At 36.2% G+C, this 20,754-nt stretch overlaps 1 protein-coding gene across 6 annotated transcripts in view; it reads left to right on the top strand.

Annotated features, from left to right (window-relative positions):
* The window catches only part of Rnf38 (ring finger protein 38), a 130,154-nt gene that overhangs the window by 51,714 nt on the left and 57,686 nt on the right, over positions 1 to 20,754 (top strand). For all 6 annotated transcript variants that reach the window (XM_078047830.1, XM_078047829.1, XM_078047827.1 and 3 more), the window contains exon 2: positions 240 to 310. In XM_078047830.1, coding sequence (XP_077903956.1) covers positions 240 to 310 — 71 coding nt within the window. The remainder of the gene's footprint in view (positions 1 to 239; positions 311 to 20,754) is intronic.

The raw sequence follows: 20,754 nt of genomic DNA, 5'->3' as shown, positions 1-20,754 counted from the left end.
GGTTGAATAACAGGGTTTTAGTTTAAGATCTGCCACTTTACTTTCTGCTACTTTGTGAGAATCAGATTCTGTTTTGTTTTCTTCTGTTAAAATGCATGAATGATAATCCCTATCCTGCCAGTTTATAAATGTTATTGAGTATTAGATGGGATAATGGATGTATAAGCACTTTTAATTGGTAAAGCACTTCAAATATAAGCAATTATTGCATCTTAACCTTTCCTCCCTTTTTCTTGTAGGTAGTGTTGGTGCTTCTTTTCAGTGCCAGTCCATCCATCACGATCACATTTGTCATGATGACAGTGACAAGGTGAGGTCCGTGTTGATGTCTATCATGATAAAAATGCATGCTACCCTTATATTACTGAGTTCTCTTGCATAAATCTGGATCTAGAACCTAGACAGTGACTTGATGGGCACAATGTTGAGATGCAGAGAGTCTCTTGCTGGTTTGTGTCAGGTTATTAGACTGCTCCAAAAAAACCTGAGGATAGTTCCTCAATAGGAGGTGGCTGGACTCTTACTTAGAAGTAACTCCATTTTCTTATTTTTATCTCTGTCTTCCTTTTTGTCTGCACAGCCTAGATAGGTCATCTTAATATACGAAAATGTGTTCCCAAAACTAGTAGCAGTCTTAGCAACTTGTGTTTATTTCTAATTAGAATTGTCTTGGAAATTCCAATTTGACTCACTTTTGGAGTTGATTAGTTATGTTAAATTATGTTTTCTTCTTAATACTTCTTTGGTTCCAAAGTCCACATTAAATCTTGGGGCTTGAGAATGGAGCCTGTGTGATTCTGGTTTGGGCTTTTTTCTTTTAATTTTTAATCATATCCAAACTATTGGTGCTTTTGTTTCATTGTGTTGTTTTTATTTCTGTTCTTTTTATCTCAAAAGAAACCTGGTTTTGGGAGCTTTCTGATACTCATCAGCAAACCTGTTGGCCCACCCGTTCCAGTAGATATTTCTGTGGGCTGGATGTTTAGCATGTTTACTACTGATCTAAATGGCTTAACATTTAATCTTATCCAGCTTCACTTTCCAGAGACTTTCTTCTCATGTCCTTATCTTCTTTGCAGGAATATATTAATCCATTGGTAGTTTCCAGTACAGAACAATCCAAGCAATCTTTTTCTCTGTTATTTTGATTCTCCTCTCTCATTCTGTTGGAGCTGGATTAAGAAGTCGGTCCATCATTGGGATTTTCCAAATGACTTTCTCTGTTTTGTGTGTTGGTGTCACTGCCTTTGTGAACTTTGCTCAGACTGATTTTACTGTTTATAGAGGAAGTGGTATGCTCATAGCATTCCAAAGCATTCCATTCTTTTGTTATTGGAGCAATCCAGAGGCATGGATTTCACTTTTAACTTCTTTCAGAGGCAAGCTACCAAGGCTTCCGATTATATAATTGGTTCCATAAAATGTAATATGTACCACAGAGTTAAGAAATGAGCATTTACAGTTTAAGAAGCTAGGTGCCCTGGCACATGCCCTGTAATCCCAGCAACTCAAAAGAGACTAAGGCAGAGACCTGCACAGTTAGCCAGGCACAGTGGCTTAGGCTCATCATCCCAGTGGTTTAGGAGGCAGAGTCAGGAAGATTACAAATTCAAAGTCAGCCTCAGCAATTTAGTGAAACTCTATCTCAAAATAAAACATTAAAAAGGCTGGAAATGTGGCTCAGTGGTTAAGCACCCCTGGGTTTCAATCCCTAGTACCAAAAAAAAAAAAAAAAAGAAGAAGCTAAGGCAGGAGGATCATGAGTAAAACAAGTCTCAGCAATTTAGCAAGACCTGTCTCAAAAAAATTTAAAAAGGACTGTGATATAGCCTAGTGCTAAAGTGCCCCTGGGTTTCATCCTCAATTCCCCCACCACCCCTGCCAAAAAAAAGATAAAATTAAGAGTGATAATAGAAGGAAAAGGCAAAATTACTTTATGTCAATAATATTACAAATGGTTGTGTTTCATAATTGTGAAGGTGTTTTGGGGTTAATGTTAGAGTCTAGGCCCTCCCAGTATTGGGAATTGAAACCAAGGGCATTCTTATCCACTGAACTACATCACCAGCCCTCTCAAATTCTTTTTAAAAATTTGCATACAGGGTCTTACTCAATGCCCTTGAAATAATGGCTGACCTTATACTGCAGTGCTCCTGTCTCAGCCTCCTGAGTCACTGGGATTACAGGCATGCTCCACCCTGCCCAGCAGAAAATGAGATAACTCTTCACCACTGCCAGGTTTCCCCCATCTCCTTCAAATGGTTCTTCTCCTAATTTCTCCATCTTTACCTTGCTGATTTTTAAAAAGTTTTATATATATGTGTGTACACACACACACACATATGTATGTATACATGTTTAGTTGTTGATAGACCTTTATTTTATTTACTTATTTATATGCGGTGCTGGGAAATGAACCCAGTGCCTCACACTTGCACTCTACTGCTGAACTACAACTCCTACCCCACCTTGCTGATTTTGGGAGATGAGATTTTTCTAGAAATACATGAGGGAGGGAAAGAAAGGTTTAAGAGAAATTGTTACTTGATCATCAGACCCAAGAATGACCAGAGATTGCTCTCCTTTCTTGCCTCCTTGATCTGTGTATACTATGGTTGTTTTCCAGAACAAAATAAAGGGAATGAATAAAGGTCTTCTAACTATATATTTTATAATTTATTTTTCATCTTTCAAACTATTTTGTGAATAGAATATATTTACAAAACACAAATACTCAACATAAATATGCCAACTCACATGACTTTTTTTTGTGTGTGTGTATGTGTGTGAATCAAAAAACTTCCATCTTTAAAGGTACTTTCTCCTGATAAAGAAAAATGTCTTTACAGGCAATATGAAACAGTGTCCATACATGCTTTTTATGAATAAACAATTTTATTAGGTTAGGAAAGAGAAGAATTGCTGAAACTTAATGATTCATATGGGTCTTTCTATCTAGGTTTAAAGAGGAAAACATTTTCTTACTTTTTTTTTCCTTCACTCCCAAAAGCCACTTTTTTTTTCCTAACCTGCATGTTTGTTTTATTTATATATGACAGTGGAATGTATTACAATTCTTTTTTTAAAAAATATTTTTTAGTTGCTGATAGATCTTTTATTTTTTTAATATGTGGTGCTGAGAATTGAACCCAGTGCCTCACACATATCAGGCACGTGTGCTACCACTGAGCCAAAGCCCCTGCCTTTACAATTCTTATTACACATATAGAGCACAATTTTTCATATCTCTGGTTGTATACAAAGTATATTCACACCAATTCGTGTCTTCATACATGTACTTTGGATAATAATGTCCATCACATTCTACCATCATTTCTAACCTCATGCCCCCTTCCTTCCTCTCCCACCCCTCTGCCCTACCAATCCCCAAAAACCAAATGCCGAATGTTTTCTCTGATATAAGGAGGCTGATTCATAGTGGGGTAGGGAGGGGGAGCATGGGAGAAATAGATGAACACACTTGACTTTTAATTCTCTAAAATGGATAACTTGTATCCATTTTAGGTCTTGTAGATATGAGACCATGCTGAAACTCAGTAAGAAAATATGCTTTAATCCACAACTGTTTTTTGGAGTGTGTTTTGTGAACTGTTTGTGAAGTGACCTCAGAAAGCAATATGGAAAAAATTATATGGAGTTTAGAGACCTAAGTTTTAATCCTAGCTCTACCACCTCCTAAACTAGATGACTTGAGGCAAATTTATGACAGGGTCTTGCCTGTGAATGGTACTTAATAAATGTAGTTGTTAGCCGGGTACAATAAATGTAGTTGTTAGCCGGGCACGGTATCACACACCTGTAATCCTAGTGGTACAGGAAGGTGATGTTGGAGGATCATGAGTTGAGAGCCAACCTCAGCAACTCAGCAAGATCCTGTCTCTAAATAAAATATAAAAAAGGGCTCAAGATGTGGCTCAATGGTTAAGTGCCCCTGCGTTCAATTCCTGGTACCAAATATAAAATAAAATAAATGTAGTTGTTATTTATGCTTACATTTTATAATAACACTTTTCTAGTCCTAATAATTTGTGTGTTTGTATGTGTGGTGTGGGTGGGGGCAGTGGTGATGTAGATATTATGGGATGTTGGGCCTGAATAGGGATAGTGGATTTATGGCTTATGGGTCTCTGTTTTTCCCCTGGAAATCCTCCTGGCAGATACAACTCATTGAAAACTATATTTTTTCCTGCTAATTGACACAGCCTCAGAACCCTCTTCAGCATTGTTTCAAGGTAGTCATGACTAATAGGTTGGTATGTGAAAAAAACCTATTTGTTATCCTTGGATTAGGTGGTCTTAAGTTCATTGCAGGTCTACCATTCTATAATTCTAAATTGAGGGGATCAGGGGCTGGGGTTGTGACTCATGATAGAGTGCTTGCCTACCATGCATGAGGCACTGGGTTCGATCCTCAGCACCACATAAAAACAAAATAATGTGTCCACCTAAAACTAAAGATACGTAAATAAATAAATATTTTTAAAAATAAAAATAAAAATAAATTGAGGGGATCATGAACTTCTGATACTAATTGGACAATGGAACCTCTAACAGCCTAAGAGAGTATTTGAAAAGGAACAAGTTAAGCATGCAGAAAATTATTTAACAGAAAGTTTCTTAGGGACATGTGTATGAGTCCACTGATAAGCTAGTGGGACTCTCCTTGGTGAGGAGAGTCCCACTAGCTTAAGATAGGAAGTAGATTTTTAAAAAAACTGAACAGTCTTTGTCTATTTAAAATGTGGTAGGAGTAGTACAGAACTAAAGAATTATTTTATTCATGTTATTAGATAAATAAAGTATTGAAAATTAAAGTTTGGTATGGGGTTATAGCTCATTGAAAGAGCGCTTGCCTCACACGTGTGAGGCGCTGGGTTCAATCCTCAGCACCACATTAAAAACAAACAAACAAACAAATAAATAAATAAAATAAAAAATAAAGTTCACCACAGGTTTAGTATCCCTTATCTGAGAGTTTTTCACATTTTGGAATGTTGGCATAGATCTCTGTGAGTATCCCACCACTTCAAATTTTGGATTTTTAGATTAGGGATGCTCAACCTATACAATAAAAATAGCCATGCATGATTCTCTACCACCACCCCTGGTACTGGAGGTTGACTTCAGGGGCGCTTTACCATTGAGCTACATCCCCACCCATTTTTTGAGACAGGGTCTCTCTTACTTGCTCAGGCTGGGATCTTCCTGCCTCAGCCTCCCAAATCACTGGGATTATAGGTGTGTGCCATTGTACCCTGATAATATATACAATGTTAAGTCAAAAGAAGAAAAATGAAGAACCAAAATCTTTATTAATGAAAAATTCAATAAGGAGTTTAGAAACCTTTAGAATATGAGTAAGGATAAACAAAATAATGTGGCAAAGTTAATCCATTAAAAAGGTAAATGTATCAAAGTTGTTAATTAAATGATAGATTGGTTTAAAAAGCAAAATTTCACCTTATGTTTTATATGAGATATGCTTGAAATGATAGAAAAATGAAAAGATAAAGATAATATCAAGCACTAGGGGCTGGGGGTTGTGGCTCAGAGGTAGAGCACTTGCCTAGCATGTGTGAGGCACTGGGTTTGATCCTCAGCACCACATTAAAAAAATTATCAAGCACTATACAACCAGGTAGAAAGAAGTGACATTTTGAATAGAATTCAAAGCATATATTATTAATCTGCCTAAGAGTCAGAAGGCATAATGCATAGTGAAAATAGAACAGTCATGAACCAACACATCTTTGACATCATGATATATATTTTTGGGATTTTGTTCCTAGCTCATACACTCCCCAACAATAAGCCAGGTGTGGTGGCCTGCACCTGTAATCTCATCTACTTGGACACTGAAGTGATTGCAAGTTCAAGGCCAGTCTCAGCAACTTAGTGAGACTTTGTCTCAAAATAAAAACAAAAAAAGAACTGGGATGAGCTCAGTGGTAGATTGTGCCTCCGTCTAATCCCCACTACAAAAAAAAAAAAAAAAAAAACAAACCCACTTCACCCTGCAAGGCAGTCATAGAGACTAATTTTGCTCCTGCCTTGGAGCTGGCCAGAAAGAAATTTTTTGACCTACCTTGTCTGATAGTAGATGATAAGATCCCCATTTCAGAGGGGTTCTGCCCCATCCCCACAAGAAAGGAATGCTAAAGAATCTGGACAGACAGGCCTTGCTGGGTTTCTTCACCCAATCTACTATCATTAGATCATACACTTTTTGTCCAGTTACATTAAAACATGGTTACCAGGGACTGGGGATACAGCTCAGCAGTGCATGCTTACCTAGCATGCTCTGAACCCTGGGCTCTCTCCCCAGCAAGACAAAAAGAGAGAGAGGGAGAAAGAAGTGGTTATCCATGCTTTAATCATGCCTGGGCAGTGAAGTTTCCATAAATCCCTAAAAGAACAGAGTTCAGAGAGCTTACTTATAGCGAAACACCTGGATGTTCTTGGAGGGTGATGCATCTGGAGGAAGCATGACAGCTCGATGCCCCTTCCCTCATGCCTCACTCACCCTGTGTCTTTTCATCTGAATCCTTTATAATACCCTATATAATGAACAGATAAGCATAAGTGTTTCCCAGAGTTCTTTGAGGTATGTAGGCAAATTAATCAAATCTGAGGAGGTCATTACGAGAACCTGAGTTTATATCTGGTTGCTCAGAAGTATAGTCACAAACAGGGGCATGTGACTGAGCTTCTCAACCTGTGAGATCTGAAGATATCTCCAGGAAGATGGTATTAGAACTGAATTAAATTAGAGGATACCAAGCTGGTGTCTCCTGCTGTAGCATTGTTTACTTGCTGGTGGGGAAAAATCCCCATGTTTTGAAAAGTCTTCTCTGTTGATTGTATGAGAGCATAAGAAAAGAGTTCATATTGTTTGTACTAAATACTCCATTTTTAAAGAATATCTTTAATTGTAGATGGATATGATATTTTTATTTAATTTTTTTAATGTGGTGATGAGAATCAAACCCAATGCCTCCCACATGGTAGGCAAGCACTCTACCACTGAACCACAACCCCAGCCCTTACAAATATTTTTTAATATGTTCTATTTTTATGGACACAATGCTTTATTTTATTTATTGATTTTTATGTGGTGCTGAGGAGCAAACCCAGTGCTTCACATATGCTAGGCAAGTGCTCTGTCACTGAGCTACAACCCCAGCCTGACTAAACATCCCAAATATTTAAGCCAAAAATCATTAGAAATATGTGAAGAAATTGATAGAATTACAACTGTAGAAAGGATGGAGATGCTTGGAAGAAAGAATATCATTTAAGAGATTAGTGTGAAAAATAAAAAAAGGTTAGTGTGTTGCTATGTATAACAAATTACCACAAATACAGTTGCTTATAAGACAGCATTTATTATCTAACAGTTTCTGTGGATCTGGAGTTCAGGCATAACTGAATTGTATCTGGATCTTCTGCTTGGGGTCTCACAGTCTTTGGTCAAGGTGTTGACTGGGATGTATTCTCATCTGGAATCTTGACTCTGGAAGAATCCGCTTTCTCCAAGCAGATTCATGTTCAAGCATTCATGTTGTTGGCAGAAGTTATTTCATCATGACATATGACTGAGGGCCCTGGCCTCTTACTGGCCTCCAGACAACTACAGGTTCTAGAGTCTGACCACAGTTCTGTTGTGATCTTCTTGTTAAGCAGTTCACAACAAAGCTATTTTCTTCTTCTAGACTATAGGAGAATCACTAGTCAGCTGAGATGGAGTCTTATGTAAGGAAACATAATTGCAGGAAAGATATCCTGTCACTCTTGTCATATTCCTCTGGTTAGAAGGAAGTCAAAGGTTTCATCTGCATTCAGTGGAGGGGATTACACAGGGTGAATATGGAAAATGTGTTATATCCATACAATCAAATTTATTGATTTGTCAATTTCATTGATTGGTATTGATTCATCAATGATTACCTGAGTGTGCCTCCATTGTGGTATTAAAAAAATTAGTATAAGGAGAACTTGGCGCACTCCTATAATCCCAGCGATTCGGGAGGCTGAGGTAGGAGGATTGCAATAAAAAAAACCCAACCAGTTAAACAAACAAAAAGAATTGGAAATGAGTAGAAAGCTGATTTATTAGTTCCTATAACATCAGAAAACATGCCTTAAATATTTTAGAAATAGTTTTATTGAGGAATAATACATATACCATAAAATTTATCCTTTGGGTTTTTATTTCAGGGTCTTGAGTATTTTCAACAAATTGAACAATCAGCCTCACCATCTGATTTTAGAATATTTTTATTTCCCCCAAAACCCACACTCAAAAATGAGTTACTTTCCTTAGTTCCTGGCAGCCTCTGATCATTCTGTCTATAAAAACATCATGTTTGGCTTTCCTTACTTAGCACGATCATTTTAAGGTTCATCCTATAGTGTGAGTCAGTATTTTATTCCATTTTATGAGTGAATAATATTTATAACACATTTTCCATATTCACCAATTGCTGGGTGTTTGGTTGCTTCCATTTTATGGTTATTATGAATAATATTGCTATGAATGTTTGTATGTAAGTATGTTTTTGTTTACTTGGTCACATGATAGATTTTTGTTTAATGTTTTGAAGAACTAGAAAACCATTTTCAAAAAAGCTGCACCATTTTTTATATTCCCACCAGCAATGTATTAGCATTCCTATTTCTCCTTACTAATGTGTTTAGATTGTGTGTTTTAGATTATATCCATTATAGTTAATGTGAAGTGCCATCTCATTGTAGTTGTATTACATTTCTATAATGATTAATGTTGCTGAGTATGTTTTTATATGCTTATTGGCCATTTCTAAATCATCTTTGGGAAAATGACCTAATTTTTATATGTGGTCTTTCAATATGGATTTCTCTGAATAATTATATGAAAAGAAAAGTCAGTTGTCAGTTAAAGACCTTTTTTTTTTTTTTAAAGAGAGAGAGAGAATTTTTAAATATTTATTGTTTTAGTTCTTGGCGAACACAACATCTTTGTTTGTATGTGGTGCTGAGGATTGAACCCAGGCCGCACGCATGCCAGGCAAGCGCGCTACCACTTGAGCCACATCCCCAGCCCTAAAGACCTCTTTTGTTGTTCTACTCCTTGTGCTTAAAAACAAAACACAACAAATCCCACCCATGTCCTCATTTATATAGTTACATGTGTTGATATGGACAATGGGGATAACTGTTATTTTTTCTTTTCTTTCTTTCTTCTATTTTTTTTTGATTGATTGATTGAACCCAGGGGTGCTTTATCACCAAGCTACATCCCTAGCCCTTTTATAAATATTTTATTTTGAGACAGGATCTTGATAAGCCAATTAAATTGCCTTGAACTTGGGATTCTCCTGCCTCAGCTTCCTGAGTCGCAGTGATTACAGGCTTGTGCCATTGCACCCAGGCCAATAAATAAACATTCTATTGAATATTGAGCATTTCTCCTCAATATTGTCTCTGCCTTCACTGCATAGTTTAATTGAATTCAAGCTAAATTGTTCTGATTTTCTAATGTCGTGTAATGAATTACCCTAAAATTATTGGTGCATGGCAATAGTACTTTTAGTATTTTTCATGATTTCAGGATTTTCTATGTTCAGCTAGGTGGCTGTTGATTGGAGTATGGCATGCAGTTGCAGTCAAATGGTGACTGAGACTTGAGTCATCTTGAAGACCTCCTCACGCATGTGCCTGATGGTTGTTAGCTGGAACTTCCCCAAGGTTCTCAGCCTAAGCACTTATATGTAGCCTGGGCTTGATTCTAAGAATGAGTGTCCCAAGAAGACCAGGCAGATGCTGTGGGTCTTTTTTATGACCTAGCTTTAGAAGTCACAAAGCATCATTTCCAACATAGTCACAGGTCTGCCCAAATTCAGAGGAGAAACCATCAGTCGTACAACTGGGGAGGAACATCAGTGTAACATTTTAAGAAGAGAATGTAGGATATGAAAATAGAATCTGCACACACACTATATATATGAAACTTCAGTTATAATGGCTGGATAATGTTCCATCAGAAGAACATGGTAATTTAACAAGTCTTTAATTGTAGAATTGTCAGATCATTTTAAAGACACTATTATGCATTTGTTAATCAGATATGTATCAGTTGAGTCACCAGAGTACAGTAGGGAATAAACTGATAAGGAATGCTCTAGAGGTGTTTATTTTTTGTGGAAGGAGCAGAAAATAAATTGAATTTGTAAACTAGTAAATATTCAGATGTTCTAGATCAAGGGTTGGGGAAGGTCTTTGAGAGGATGACACTTAGGCTAAGATCTGAATAATGAGGAACAAGTCATGTGAAAATCAGGGTCATGAACAAACATTCCAAGGGAGGATAAGGTGGTGAAAAAGCCCAAAGACTGAAAAGATTGGCTGATTTGTGTAGCAAGTTTAGACTGTATTCTTCCTTTTATGGGAAGCCATTGGAGGGTAGTGGTGGTTGTCATATATCGCACCCCTACCCCTCAATCAAAGCAGAGTTAACTGTGTGCTAGGGGCCACGGGGCCACAGGGCCACAGGGCCACAGAGTGCTGGCCACTCCCTGTCTGGTACCTGGATTACCCCTGGCTTCCACCCCTTGCTGACCACCCATGGCTTCCCTTCCCCCAGGCTCCAGCCCCTCTCTGCCAGGGACACTGGACAGTTCAGTAGTAGTAAGTGTAGTCACATTAGTATGCAATCTCAAGCTCTTTTCATCTGGTACATCTGAAATTCATTGTATTTTTTTTTTTTTAAGAACTTAACCTTTATTTTGTGCATTTTTTTTTGATGTGGTACCTTACCTGTGATAGGCAAGTGCTCTATCACTGAACTACAGCCCCAGCCCCTAGGTGTATTCTTTTTAAACAACTCTCTCTTCCTCTCCATAGCCTCCATCAACCCCCATTCTTTCTACGAATTTGACTATTCTAGGTTCTTTATATAAGTTGAAGCATATACTGTTTGTCTTCTGTGACTGGCTTATTTCACTTAGCATGATGTCCTCAAGAGTCATTCATGTTCTTTTTTTTTTTTTTTTAAAGAGGGGGAGAGAGACAGAGAGAGAGAGAGAGGAAAGAGAGAGAGAATTTCAATATTTATTTTTCAGTTTTCGGCGTACACAACATCTTTGTTTGTATGTGGTGTTGAGGATCGAACCCGGGCCGCACGCATGCCAGGCGAGCGCGCTACCTCTTGAGCCACATCCCCAGCCCATTCATGTTCTTTTTAAGGCTGAATAATATTCTATTATTTGATATATCAAACATTGTGTTTATCCATTCATCCATAGATGGGCACTTGGGCTGTCTCTACTTTTTTTCTTAAATCCCTGTAGTACTGGGAATTGAATCCAGGGCCTAACATGCTCAGCAAGTGCTGTACCACTGAGCTGCATCCCCAGCTCTTTTTATATTTGAGATAGATCTTGCTAAGTTGCCCAGACTGGCCTGGGATTTTTTTCCCTGACCTTGAACTTGCATTCTTCCTGCCTCAGCCTCCTGAGTTGCTGGGATTATAAGCAGGCATCCACATTTATCTTAAATAAATAAATAAAACCAATTCTTTACTCCTTTTGACTTTTTGAACAACCCTGCTGTGACCATGGATATACAAATACCTCAAGACATTGCTGTCAGTTCTTTTGGGTATATATACCCAGAAGTGTGGATCAGATGATAATTTCATTTTTAACGTTTTGAGGAGCTGTCATACTCTTTTCCATAGTGGCTATACCATTTTACATTTCTACCAATAGTGCAAGAGGATTTCGATTTTTTTCCCCACATTTTCCCCATTACTCATTACTTTGTTTTTTCCCTTGTGATTGGTGATGTTGAGCATCTTTTCATTTGCTTGTTGGTTGTTGGCCATTTGTTATGCATCTTTGGAGAAGTGTCTGTTCAAGTCTTTTGCCAGTTTTATTTATTTATCTTAAATAGTATTTTTTAGTTGGACACAATACCTTTATTTTTACTTATTTATTTTTATGTGGTGCTGAGGCTCTAACCCAAGGCCTTGCACGGGCTAGATCTACTGCTGAGCCACAACCCCAGCCCCTACCAGTTTTAAATAAGGTTCTTTTTTTTTTTCCTGTTTATTTGTAGGAGTTTTTTGGGTATTTTGATTTTAATCCCTTATTAAACATGATTTTTGTATTTTCACCCATTTTATAGATTACTTTCTCTTTTGTTGAATGTGTTCTTTCATACACAGGCATGTTTAATTTTTATGTAATCCAGTTTGTCTAAATTTTGTATTGTAGCCTGTGTGTTTGGTTTCATATGCAAGAATTCATTGCCAAATCCAGTAACAAAAAGCTTTTTTGCCCTTGTGTTTTTCGTAAAAAAAACGTTCTATAATTTTAGCTCTTGGTTTAGGTCTTTGACCTATTTTGAGTTAATTTTTGTATGTGGTTTGAAGGATCCAGTTTCTTCTTTTGCATGTGAACATCTAGTTTTCCTAGCTGTTGAAAAGTTGTCCTGTCTTTACTAAATGGTCTTAGCATCCTTGTGGAAAATCATTTGACCATACATCTGTAGGTTTATTTCTGAGCTGTTTGTATTCTATGCCATTGATGTTTATCTGTCTTTATGCATGTACCACACCATTTTTGATCATTGTAGCTTTGTAATGAGCTTTGATAGGTTATTTCTTAAATCTATATTATTTATTACATTAGAATTACTGTGTCTGAGGATATGGGCAACTTTTAGTCATTCTCTCTTTATATTTTTCACAAATTCATATGTGTCAGTTTTTGTTTCTGCCTAAACTATATGAGAACATTTGTCTCATTTTCTTTTGACATTATTGAATATTATACATAGTGTCATTTGTGTCTGTTACTAAACTAATATTTATTGTGACTAAGGTTAGAACTACTGAGATTTTATAGATTTCATGTTTATTAGACATTTAGATTTCTCTTTTTTCCTTTTGAATTGTGTCTTTTTTGCACATATTTTCTCTTCTATGGGGATATTCCTTTTTGTCATCACTTTTTGGGGGACATAATCATCTGGTGTATTTGCAGAAATTTTGCAATATTGCCTTTTAATTTTTAAGAGATTTTTATCTTATTCAAAGAAATTCTTCATTTAAAGAAAATAAAGGGGTGTTTCCTTTAAAATATGCCTTATTTTAGGTTTAGGAAGTTGGTCTTCATTTAGATACTTATTGTGTTTTCTTAGTTTTATTAACTTTGTATCCTTTCTGAGGTATCTGAAATTTATTTAGTACATAGTATTATGTGTTTCTAAATAGTTCCCACCTTGCTTTATTGTGAAATATCTTGCATAATTAGAAATATGATATAGTAATATATATTTTGATATTATTGCTGACATTCTTTTGGTGATCTTTAAAATATCTTTTCTTGTTAAGTTTATTTTGTTTTTATTTATGAAACACTTGTAACAAATAAGCAGGGGACCGATGCATAAACTTCCTGTGGGAGCTTAAATGATACACTCACTCCCTAAAGAGTTGTGGTACTTTAGGTGTTTTATTTAGGGTTATGGTTTCTGTTTTGTGATACAGAGTAGAATTCTGCTCAGGCAACACATTTCCTTTTTTATCTGAGATATGAAGTCTAGAAAGGCCTGTGGCATGGGGAGGAAGGCTCAAGGTTTGTGGAGAGTTGCCACATATTACAAATGCCTGTGCAAAACCATAGGTTAGGCAGGGTTCTACATTTCATGAATAGAAGATGCTAGAATTTTACAGCAGTATGTGTCATCCTCTCCAGATTGACTCTCCAGATAAATGAGATCCATTAGGATTCTCTTGGGGAAAGTCTGTTCCTCATCAAACATAGTGGAAGTAACCAGATGAACACTGGTCCACTAAGAGAGCATTCTGTTTTTTGCTTCTTTTTTTTTTTTTTATTTTTTTAAAGAGAGAGGGGGGGGGAGAATTTTTTAATATTTATTTTCCATTTCTTGGCGGACACAACATCTTTGTTTGTATATGGTGCTGAGGATCGAATCCAGGCCACACACATGCCAGGCAAGTGCGCTACCGCTTGAGCCACATCCCCAGCCCAGTTTTTTGCTTCTTAAACTTTCAGATTCTCTCATGCCCATGAATTTCTTCTTAGCAACTGCTTTTGCATTGTTTTCTCCAAAGTGAAGGAATTAATTGTGCTTCTGTTTCTTTTTTTAATATTTATTTTTTTGTTTTCAGTGGACTCAACATCTTTATTTTATTTGGTGCTGAGGATCGAATCCAGCGCCCCACACTTGCCGGGCGAGCATGTTACCCCTTGAGTCACATTCTTAGCCCATGCTTCTGTTTCTTAAGGAGTGCTTGGTACCATCCTTTTTTTCTTGAAGCATATATGAAAGTATAGTCAAATATTAAGTCCTTTTTTAACTGACTTTTCAAGTTACATTTTCCTTTAATTCCTAGTTTTTATTTCCTCTCATTTGTACCTGACCAGTTTTGTCTTGTTTTCTCAGGCACTTCTGTGGGACTCCCTAGGTATCTGTTCTGAGGCTTACCCCTTCAGCCAGTCCTTTGACCCAAGACCTATGGGTCACCAGCTTTTTATGAACAGCTATTGCTGTTCTCACTAATGTTCCTTTGGCTTAAGTTTGGACCCAGTTCCTAGGTTATGGCATTTAATAAACTATAATAAGTCTCAAGGATTTAGCAGGTAGACATTATAACAAAGAGAACTTAAAAAACTGGATATGAAATATGTCTGCTCTCAAAATATATTGGCCTGTTTGGCTTCAGGGCTTTTCTCTCTCTAGGGCTTGATTTGCTGCTGTCTTTAGGGTTATACTTTTTTTTCAGAGAAAGTTGGCATGAACACTGCTTGCTGTTTCCTACTCCAGAAACTTTTTAAACTTCTAAAGTTAGCTCTCTGCTCAATATAAAAACTTTATAAACTTTTAACTTTAAGAAAGTTTACTTTTATTGATATATTTTCAAATGTATACCAACATATACATATATAAAAGAATATTTATGATATTTTTGTAATTGCAAAATCACTAAAAATAACCTAAATATAAGATACGATTTATTTAAAAAAATATTTTTTAGTTGTTGATGGACCTTTATTTTATTTGCTTATTTATATGGTTCTAGGAATTGAAACCAGTGCCTCACACGTATGAGGCAAGCACTCTACCACTGAGCTACAACTCCAACGTCAAGACAAGATTTTAAAAACAAAGGATGGCTCATTCCTAACAATGAAATAGTAGGCTTTGTTGAAAAGAATAACCTAGATATATATGTGGTAAACTTTTCTGTGCCTCTTACTGTCCAGTGGATTTGGCTGATGACTTCAGCCTGAATTTGCTTTACCCCTTCACACTTTTACTGCCGTAGAGCTTTCCTCCATTACCCCAGTTGCTGCAGTGCGCAGTGGGGTTCCTGTCATCTCTCACCCGAATGGTGGAAACAACCATCTAACTGTTGGTTCTCCCACCTCAAAGCCAGAGAAAACTGGCTATTACAAGAGGCTCAGCGGACTTGGATTTTGGTGAACCTTTGCTGCCCCCTTCTGGTGTTTGGCAAGTGTTATCACTTCTGGGTGAAACTGATAATGCAAATTATTTTATAGTAGGTCAAGTCTTGGTATGCTAGTAGATACTGCTTAACCAGTACATTTTTGCCCTCGGTGCAGCTTCGTCTTATTAAGTTCTTTTAGCTGGTTTTGGTGAAAGGAAGGAAATTCTTAGGAGATTGAGCAGAGAGCTAACTTTAGGGAAAAGTTTCAAGTTTACTTTTTATCTTCTTTTTCAATCTTTTCACTGTGCACTTTCCTTTGTTTTTGTACTTCTCCTTAGAAATTTACTGCTAAGAAGAATGGAGTTCCCACTGCTATAAAATGTTGACATATCATTAATTGAACTATTTACTGAACACATGGCATGTTGTAGACACTTTGCCAGATTCAGTGAGAGTTCTTGGCTTCAAGGAGTTTTTCCTGTGTGTTAGGCAGCAGAGTCAATTAAATACACAGTTTCAAGACAGCATGATTAATACTATGTTAGAACACACAGGAGAGGCCACTAACTCAGGAATAGTTGTTGGGATTGTTGGAGTAAGGTTTTAGTCAGGACACTTGATGGTGGGTGTAATGACAGAACATCTCTATTCCTGATAGCATAACCAATGGGGAACTGTCTGCATTAGTAAAGATCAGGTACTTCTAGTAGGAAGGCCATTCTCTACCCAGCCTCTACTTTGGCATTTTCCCTCTACAGGAAAGGTTCTTCAGCTTCTAGACAAATGATTAACTTTATCTGTGGCTCTTTAATCATGGCTTTCAATATCTTACAACAGAATATGGCCCTCTTTCTATCTTTGTACATTGTGTCATCCACCATTCCCCAAACTTGCATATCACTGATAGACAAAACAGAAATGAGAACTGCCCTTGAGCGTCCATCTAACAGGGAAATAGACATTTAATAAATACTTCAAGGTGTTATGATAGAAGTGTATGACGGGACAAGAAAGAGCCTATAGCCTTATAGTCACTGTTTTTGTAAAATGATCCTTCAGATAACCATTATTTTGATTTTCTTGATGTCTAGAAAGGCAGAATTGGTCACAAAAAATTTATATTTGCTGTTTGATAGTTATTAAGTAGCATTTATGTAAAATTTGTTTGTAATAATTGTTTATGCCATATGCTTGAAAATGTACTTACAGCAGCAGTACCCTTCATGATTCAGAGATGGTTTTCCATAAGCAGATTGTGAATTTCAGAATGAGATCTTCTTTAGAATATGTATTAAGGTTGTAGTTGGTTTTCATTAGAAATAAACAGAAAATATAACCAGACACTTAAAGTAATTTAATTTCAAATACAGTTGGCTAACCAATGAATTCTCCCAAATATGTAAAAGAGTCATAACACCAATCTTACAACAGTGCATCTAGAGAATAGGAAAGAGAGAGAGAATACTCCCTGAATAACTAAAAACTTTTTTGAGAGAGAGAGAGAGAGAGAGAGAATGAATTTTTATATTTATTTTTTAGTTTTTGGCGGACACAACATCTTTGTTTGTATGTGGTGCTGAGGATCGAACCTGGGCCACACGCATGCCAGGCGAGCACGCTACTGCTTGAGCCACATCCCTAGCCCATAACTAAAATCTTTGTAATAAAACTTGACAAGGACATTCAAAAATGGAAAATTACCACTAGTCTCAATTAAGAATACAATGTAAAATTCTAAGCAAAATATTCACAAGCCAAACCCAAACAGCCAAAAACCAGTCTAAATCATACATTTACAGAAAATCATAATTATCAATTGCAGAAAATTTTGACAAAAATGCTAATTTTTAATAAACCTTACCAAATTTGAACCAACTCCCTGAATTTGCTAAAGGGGTGTACAAAAAACCACTGCAAATCTAATACTTAAAAATTGAAAGTTTCCACTTGAGATTTGGAATAAGAAAAAAGATAACTGCTCTCACCATGACTCTTTAGCTTAGGACTGCCTTAGCTTAGAACTAGAGGTCCTAAGCAGTGCAGTAAGACCAGAAAATGAAAATGTTGAAAAGAAATTCAACAGTCATTGTTTTCTGCTAAATAAATGTAAATTAAAAAATTCAAAAAGTTTTTTAGATGAACTATTGTAATTTATAATTGAATTGTGTATTTTTTTAAAGAACAAATCCAAGAACTAAAATATGCAGCACCACTGCAGAATACTGTGAAAGATTATTTTAAAAAATTAAAGATTAAATGGAAGGATGCATCTGACTCATAGATAAGAAGTATTATGAAGATATCAGTATTATGAAGATATCAGTATCCCTTCATTTGTCTCTTCAGCAAGTTTCCTGTGTTTTTTTCCTCTATTCTGTTCTTTCCTTTGAATTCTTATTCTAAAATTCCCGTGGAAATTTTTTTAAAAGCCATGGTACTTTTTAGGGGGTAATAAAAAAGACAACCTGTGCTAACTCATAAAAAGAGGTCTTATAAAGCAACAGTAATTGTGATAGTGTGGTATTGGCACAAGAATGAATTGATTAGTAGAATAGACTGTTGAGCCCAGAAACAAACCCATGGGTATATAAATACTTGGTTTTTTAGCCGAGGAGCAGTTGGAAACAACAGTTTTTTTTTGTTTTTTTTTTCCATTTTGTGATGCTGTGTCAAACAGATGTCCACATGGAACAAAAGCAAAAACCAGCTTTGTTACCACTTTACCAAAAACCAGTTCCTGGTCATGTATAGACCTAAATGTGAAAAGGGATGTATAAAAACTCTAAGAAAATAATATGGGAAAATATCTTTATGATCTAAGTGTAGAGGAAGGTTTTTTGTTATTTTTTTTCTTTTTCTTTTTTTTTTTGGTGTGTGTGTGTGTGTGTGTGTATGTATTGCTTGGGGTGGGGGGAAGCTAACCCTTGCTGCACATGCTAGGCAAGCATTCTATTACTGAATTATATCCCCAGTCTGGCAAGTTTCTTTTCCTTTCCTTACACCCCTTCCCCACCCACATCCATCCCCGACTTTGTCTTTCTGTTTTTCTTCCTTCCTTTTTTTGTAGTGCTCAATTCAGGTATTCTAGGCATTTGCTCTATCATTGAGCTACATTCCAAGCTTCTGGAGGATTTCTTAAACAGGATAACAACAATAGACAAACCCCAAACAATTTTTCAAGTGGGAAAAATTAATGGTGTGTTTCTTTTGTTAGGAGTGATCAAGAAAAACATGATGGTTCTCCCTCTGGAGAATCACTCTTTGTGGAGATTTAGAATTGAAGACATTTAGATTGCTTTTTTTCCTTTTGAATTGTGTCTTTTTGCACATATTTTCTCTTCTATGGGGATATTCCTTTTTGTCATCACTTTATGGGGGACATTAATTATCTGCGTATTTGCAAAAGTTTTTCCATTTTGCCTTTTAATTTTTAAGTGATTTTTATTTTATTCAAAGAAATTATTCATTTAAAGAAACTAAAGTGATTTGGAGGGCCAAATCTATTGGTGTGTGTTCCTTTAAAATATGCCTTATTTTAAGTTTTAGGAAGTTGGTCTCCATTCTGATATTTATTGTGTTTTCTTAGCTCAGAAAGGATACAAAGTAAATAAAACTATTTGAAATTTATTTAGTACATAGTATTATGTGTTTCTAAATAGTTCCCACCTTGCTTTATTGTGAAATATCTTGCATAATTAGAAATAATGATGTAGTAATATATATTTTTAATGTTATTGCTGACATTCTTTTGGTGATCTTTAAGATGTTATTTCTTATTAAGTTTATTTTATTTTTATTTATAAAACACTTGTAACAAATAAGCAGGGGACTGTTACATAAACTTCACTTGGTGATTAATTCTAAAATTATGTGCATTTCAGTGTAGTGGCAGATACCTAAATTAAGTTTTGTGATGGCTGCTGTTATTCTTGTGTATTAAGAATGGCAGGACTCCAGGATCGACAATCTCATTAACTACCAGACTCATTTGAAGGCATTTAAATATTTTCCTATTTGGTAAGCAGGTTTGGTTTTGGTTTGTTTTTGTTTTAAAAGCTTAAATATTTCCCTATCTCCAGCCGAACATTTTTTTAGTAGGCATTCACAGTTGTAAAAAGCAATAAAACCAGTTGTAAAGGGCAGTCTTAAATTCTCAAAAAGCTCTTGCTACAGCAACTACTTTTCCTACAAATGCTATGCTGTCCCCTAACCATATGTTCCTCTTAAACGGATTTTCATCAGTTCACTAGTTGTACTAGCCACAATCTAAGTGCTCAGTAGATACATGTAGCTAGCTAGTAGCTACCTTTAGGATAGTGCAGATGTAGAACATTTCTATCATTGTAGAAAACTTTACTAAATATCTCTCCAACAGGATTTTCTACCTTTGTGGACAGACAGCAAGTAAAATTTTGATTGAACAGTTAGTTGTTGAGGAGCTGCTCTGATATAATTTAATCCTTGTCATTTAGTTGTTGAAATTGACCTACCTTAAAAGCCTATTTGCCCACTGGGTACTAGCACTAGATTTTTTGGTTAAGGAATCTTTAAAAAAATTGTAGTAGAAACTTCAAACTATCCAACCTGGAGTTGTGGCAGCATTATTTACATCTTGACAGACTTTGCAGGTTAAGCTCTCAGAGCTCAGTTAAGATCTTAACTGTTTGAAAGGTTTTCAAGGAGTTTTCCTCACAAAAGGTTGACTGAATGGCAGAAAAATTCACTTAAGCTTATGAGTGAGGAACTAAAGACAATTGTTAAGAGGTTTTGGCTGCTGTGATTAGCACAGGAGGAATCCACTTTTTATAATTGGTAATTTACCTTCCATTTCCCAATTTTCTTCTCCCTTTTCCCATAAAATAGCCCATATCCAAGCATGAAGGAAAAGGTGTTTCAGGGTGGTCAGCATTATGCATGAAAAGCTTTCTGTTTTAGCTGAGATTCTGATGGAAGAGCTGTAATGTGAGGCAAATCCACAGCAGTGAAGTGGGAATTGTTGAGGAACCCAACGCTTAGAAATGAATTTTACTGGGTGCACCTAAAGGTGTGATTGAGACTTTAACTGAGCCATCAAGTGAAAAAAAATTATTTGGATATTATCTCCAAGCTGGCTATTTTGAAAGACTGGCAGATAACTCTACATTAAAAAGAGTGTAGGGATCCGATGAGGGGGATATATGTTCATAGGGACCTGTTATCTCATTTCAGCTTTCCTTTGCCCTGGAATTAGTATGCACTTGCTGTTTGGTTTCAGATCTGGTGCTTTATTGTGATAT

The sequence above is a fragment of the Ictidomys tridecemlineatus genome, chromosome 4 (genome assembly GCF_052094955.1).
Source record: "Ictidomys tridecemlineatus isolate mIctTri1 chromosome 4, mIctTri1.hap1, whole genome shotgun sequence".
Lineage (NCBI taxonomy): Eukaryota > Metazoa > Chordata > Mammalia > Rodentia > Sciuridae > Ictidomys > Ictidomys tridecemlineatus.
Note: the sequence above shows the minus strand (reverse complement) of the source record. Positions and strands in the feature narration are given on the sequence as shown.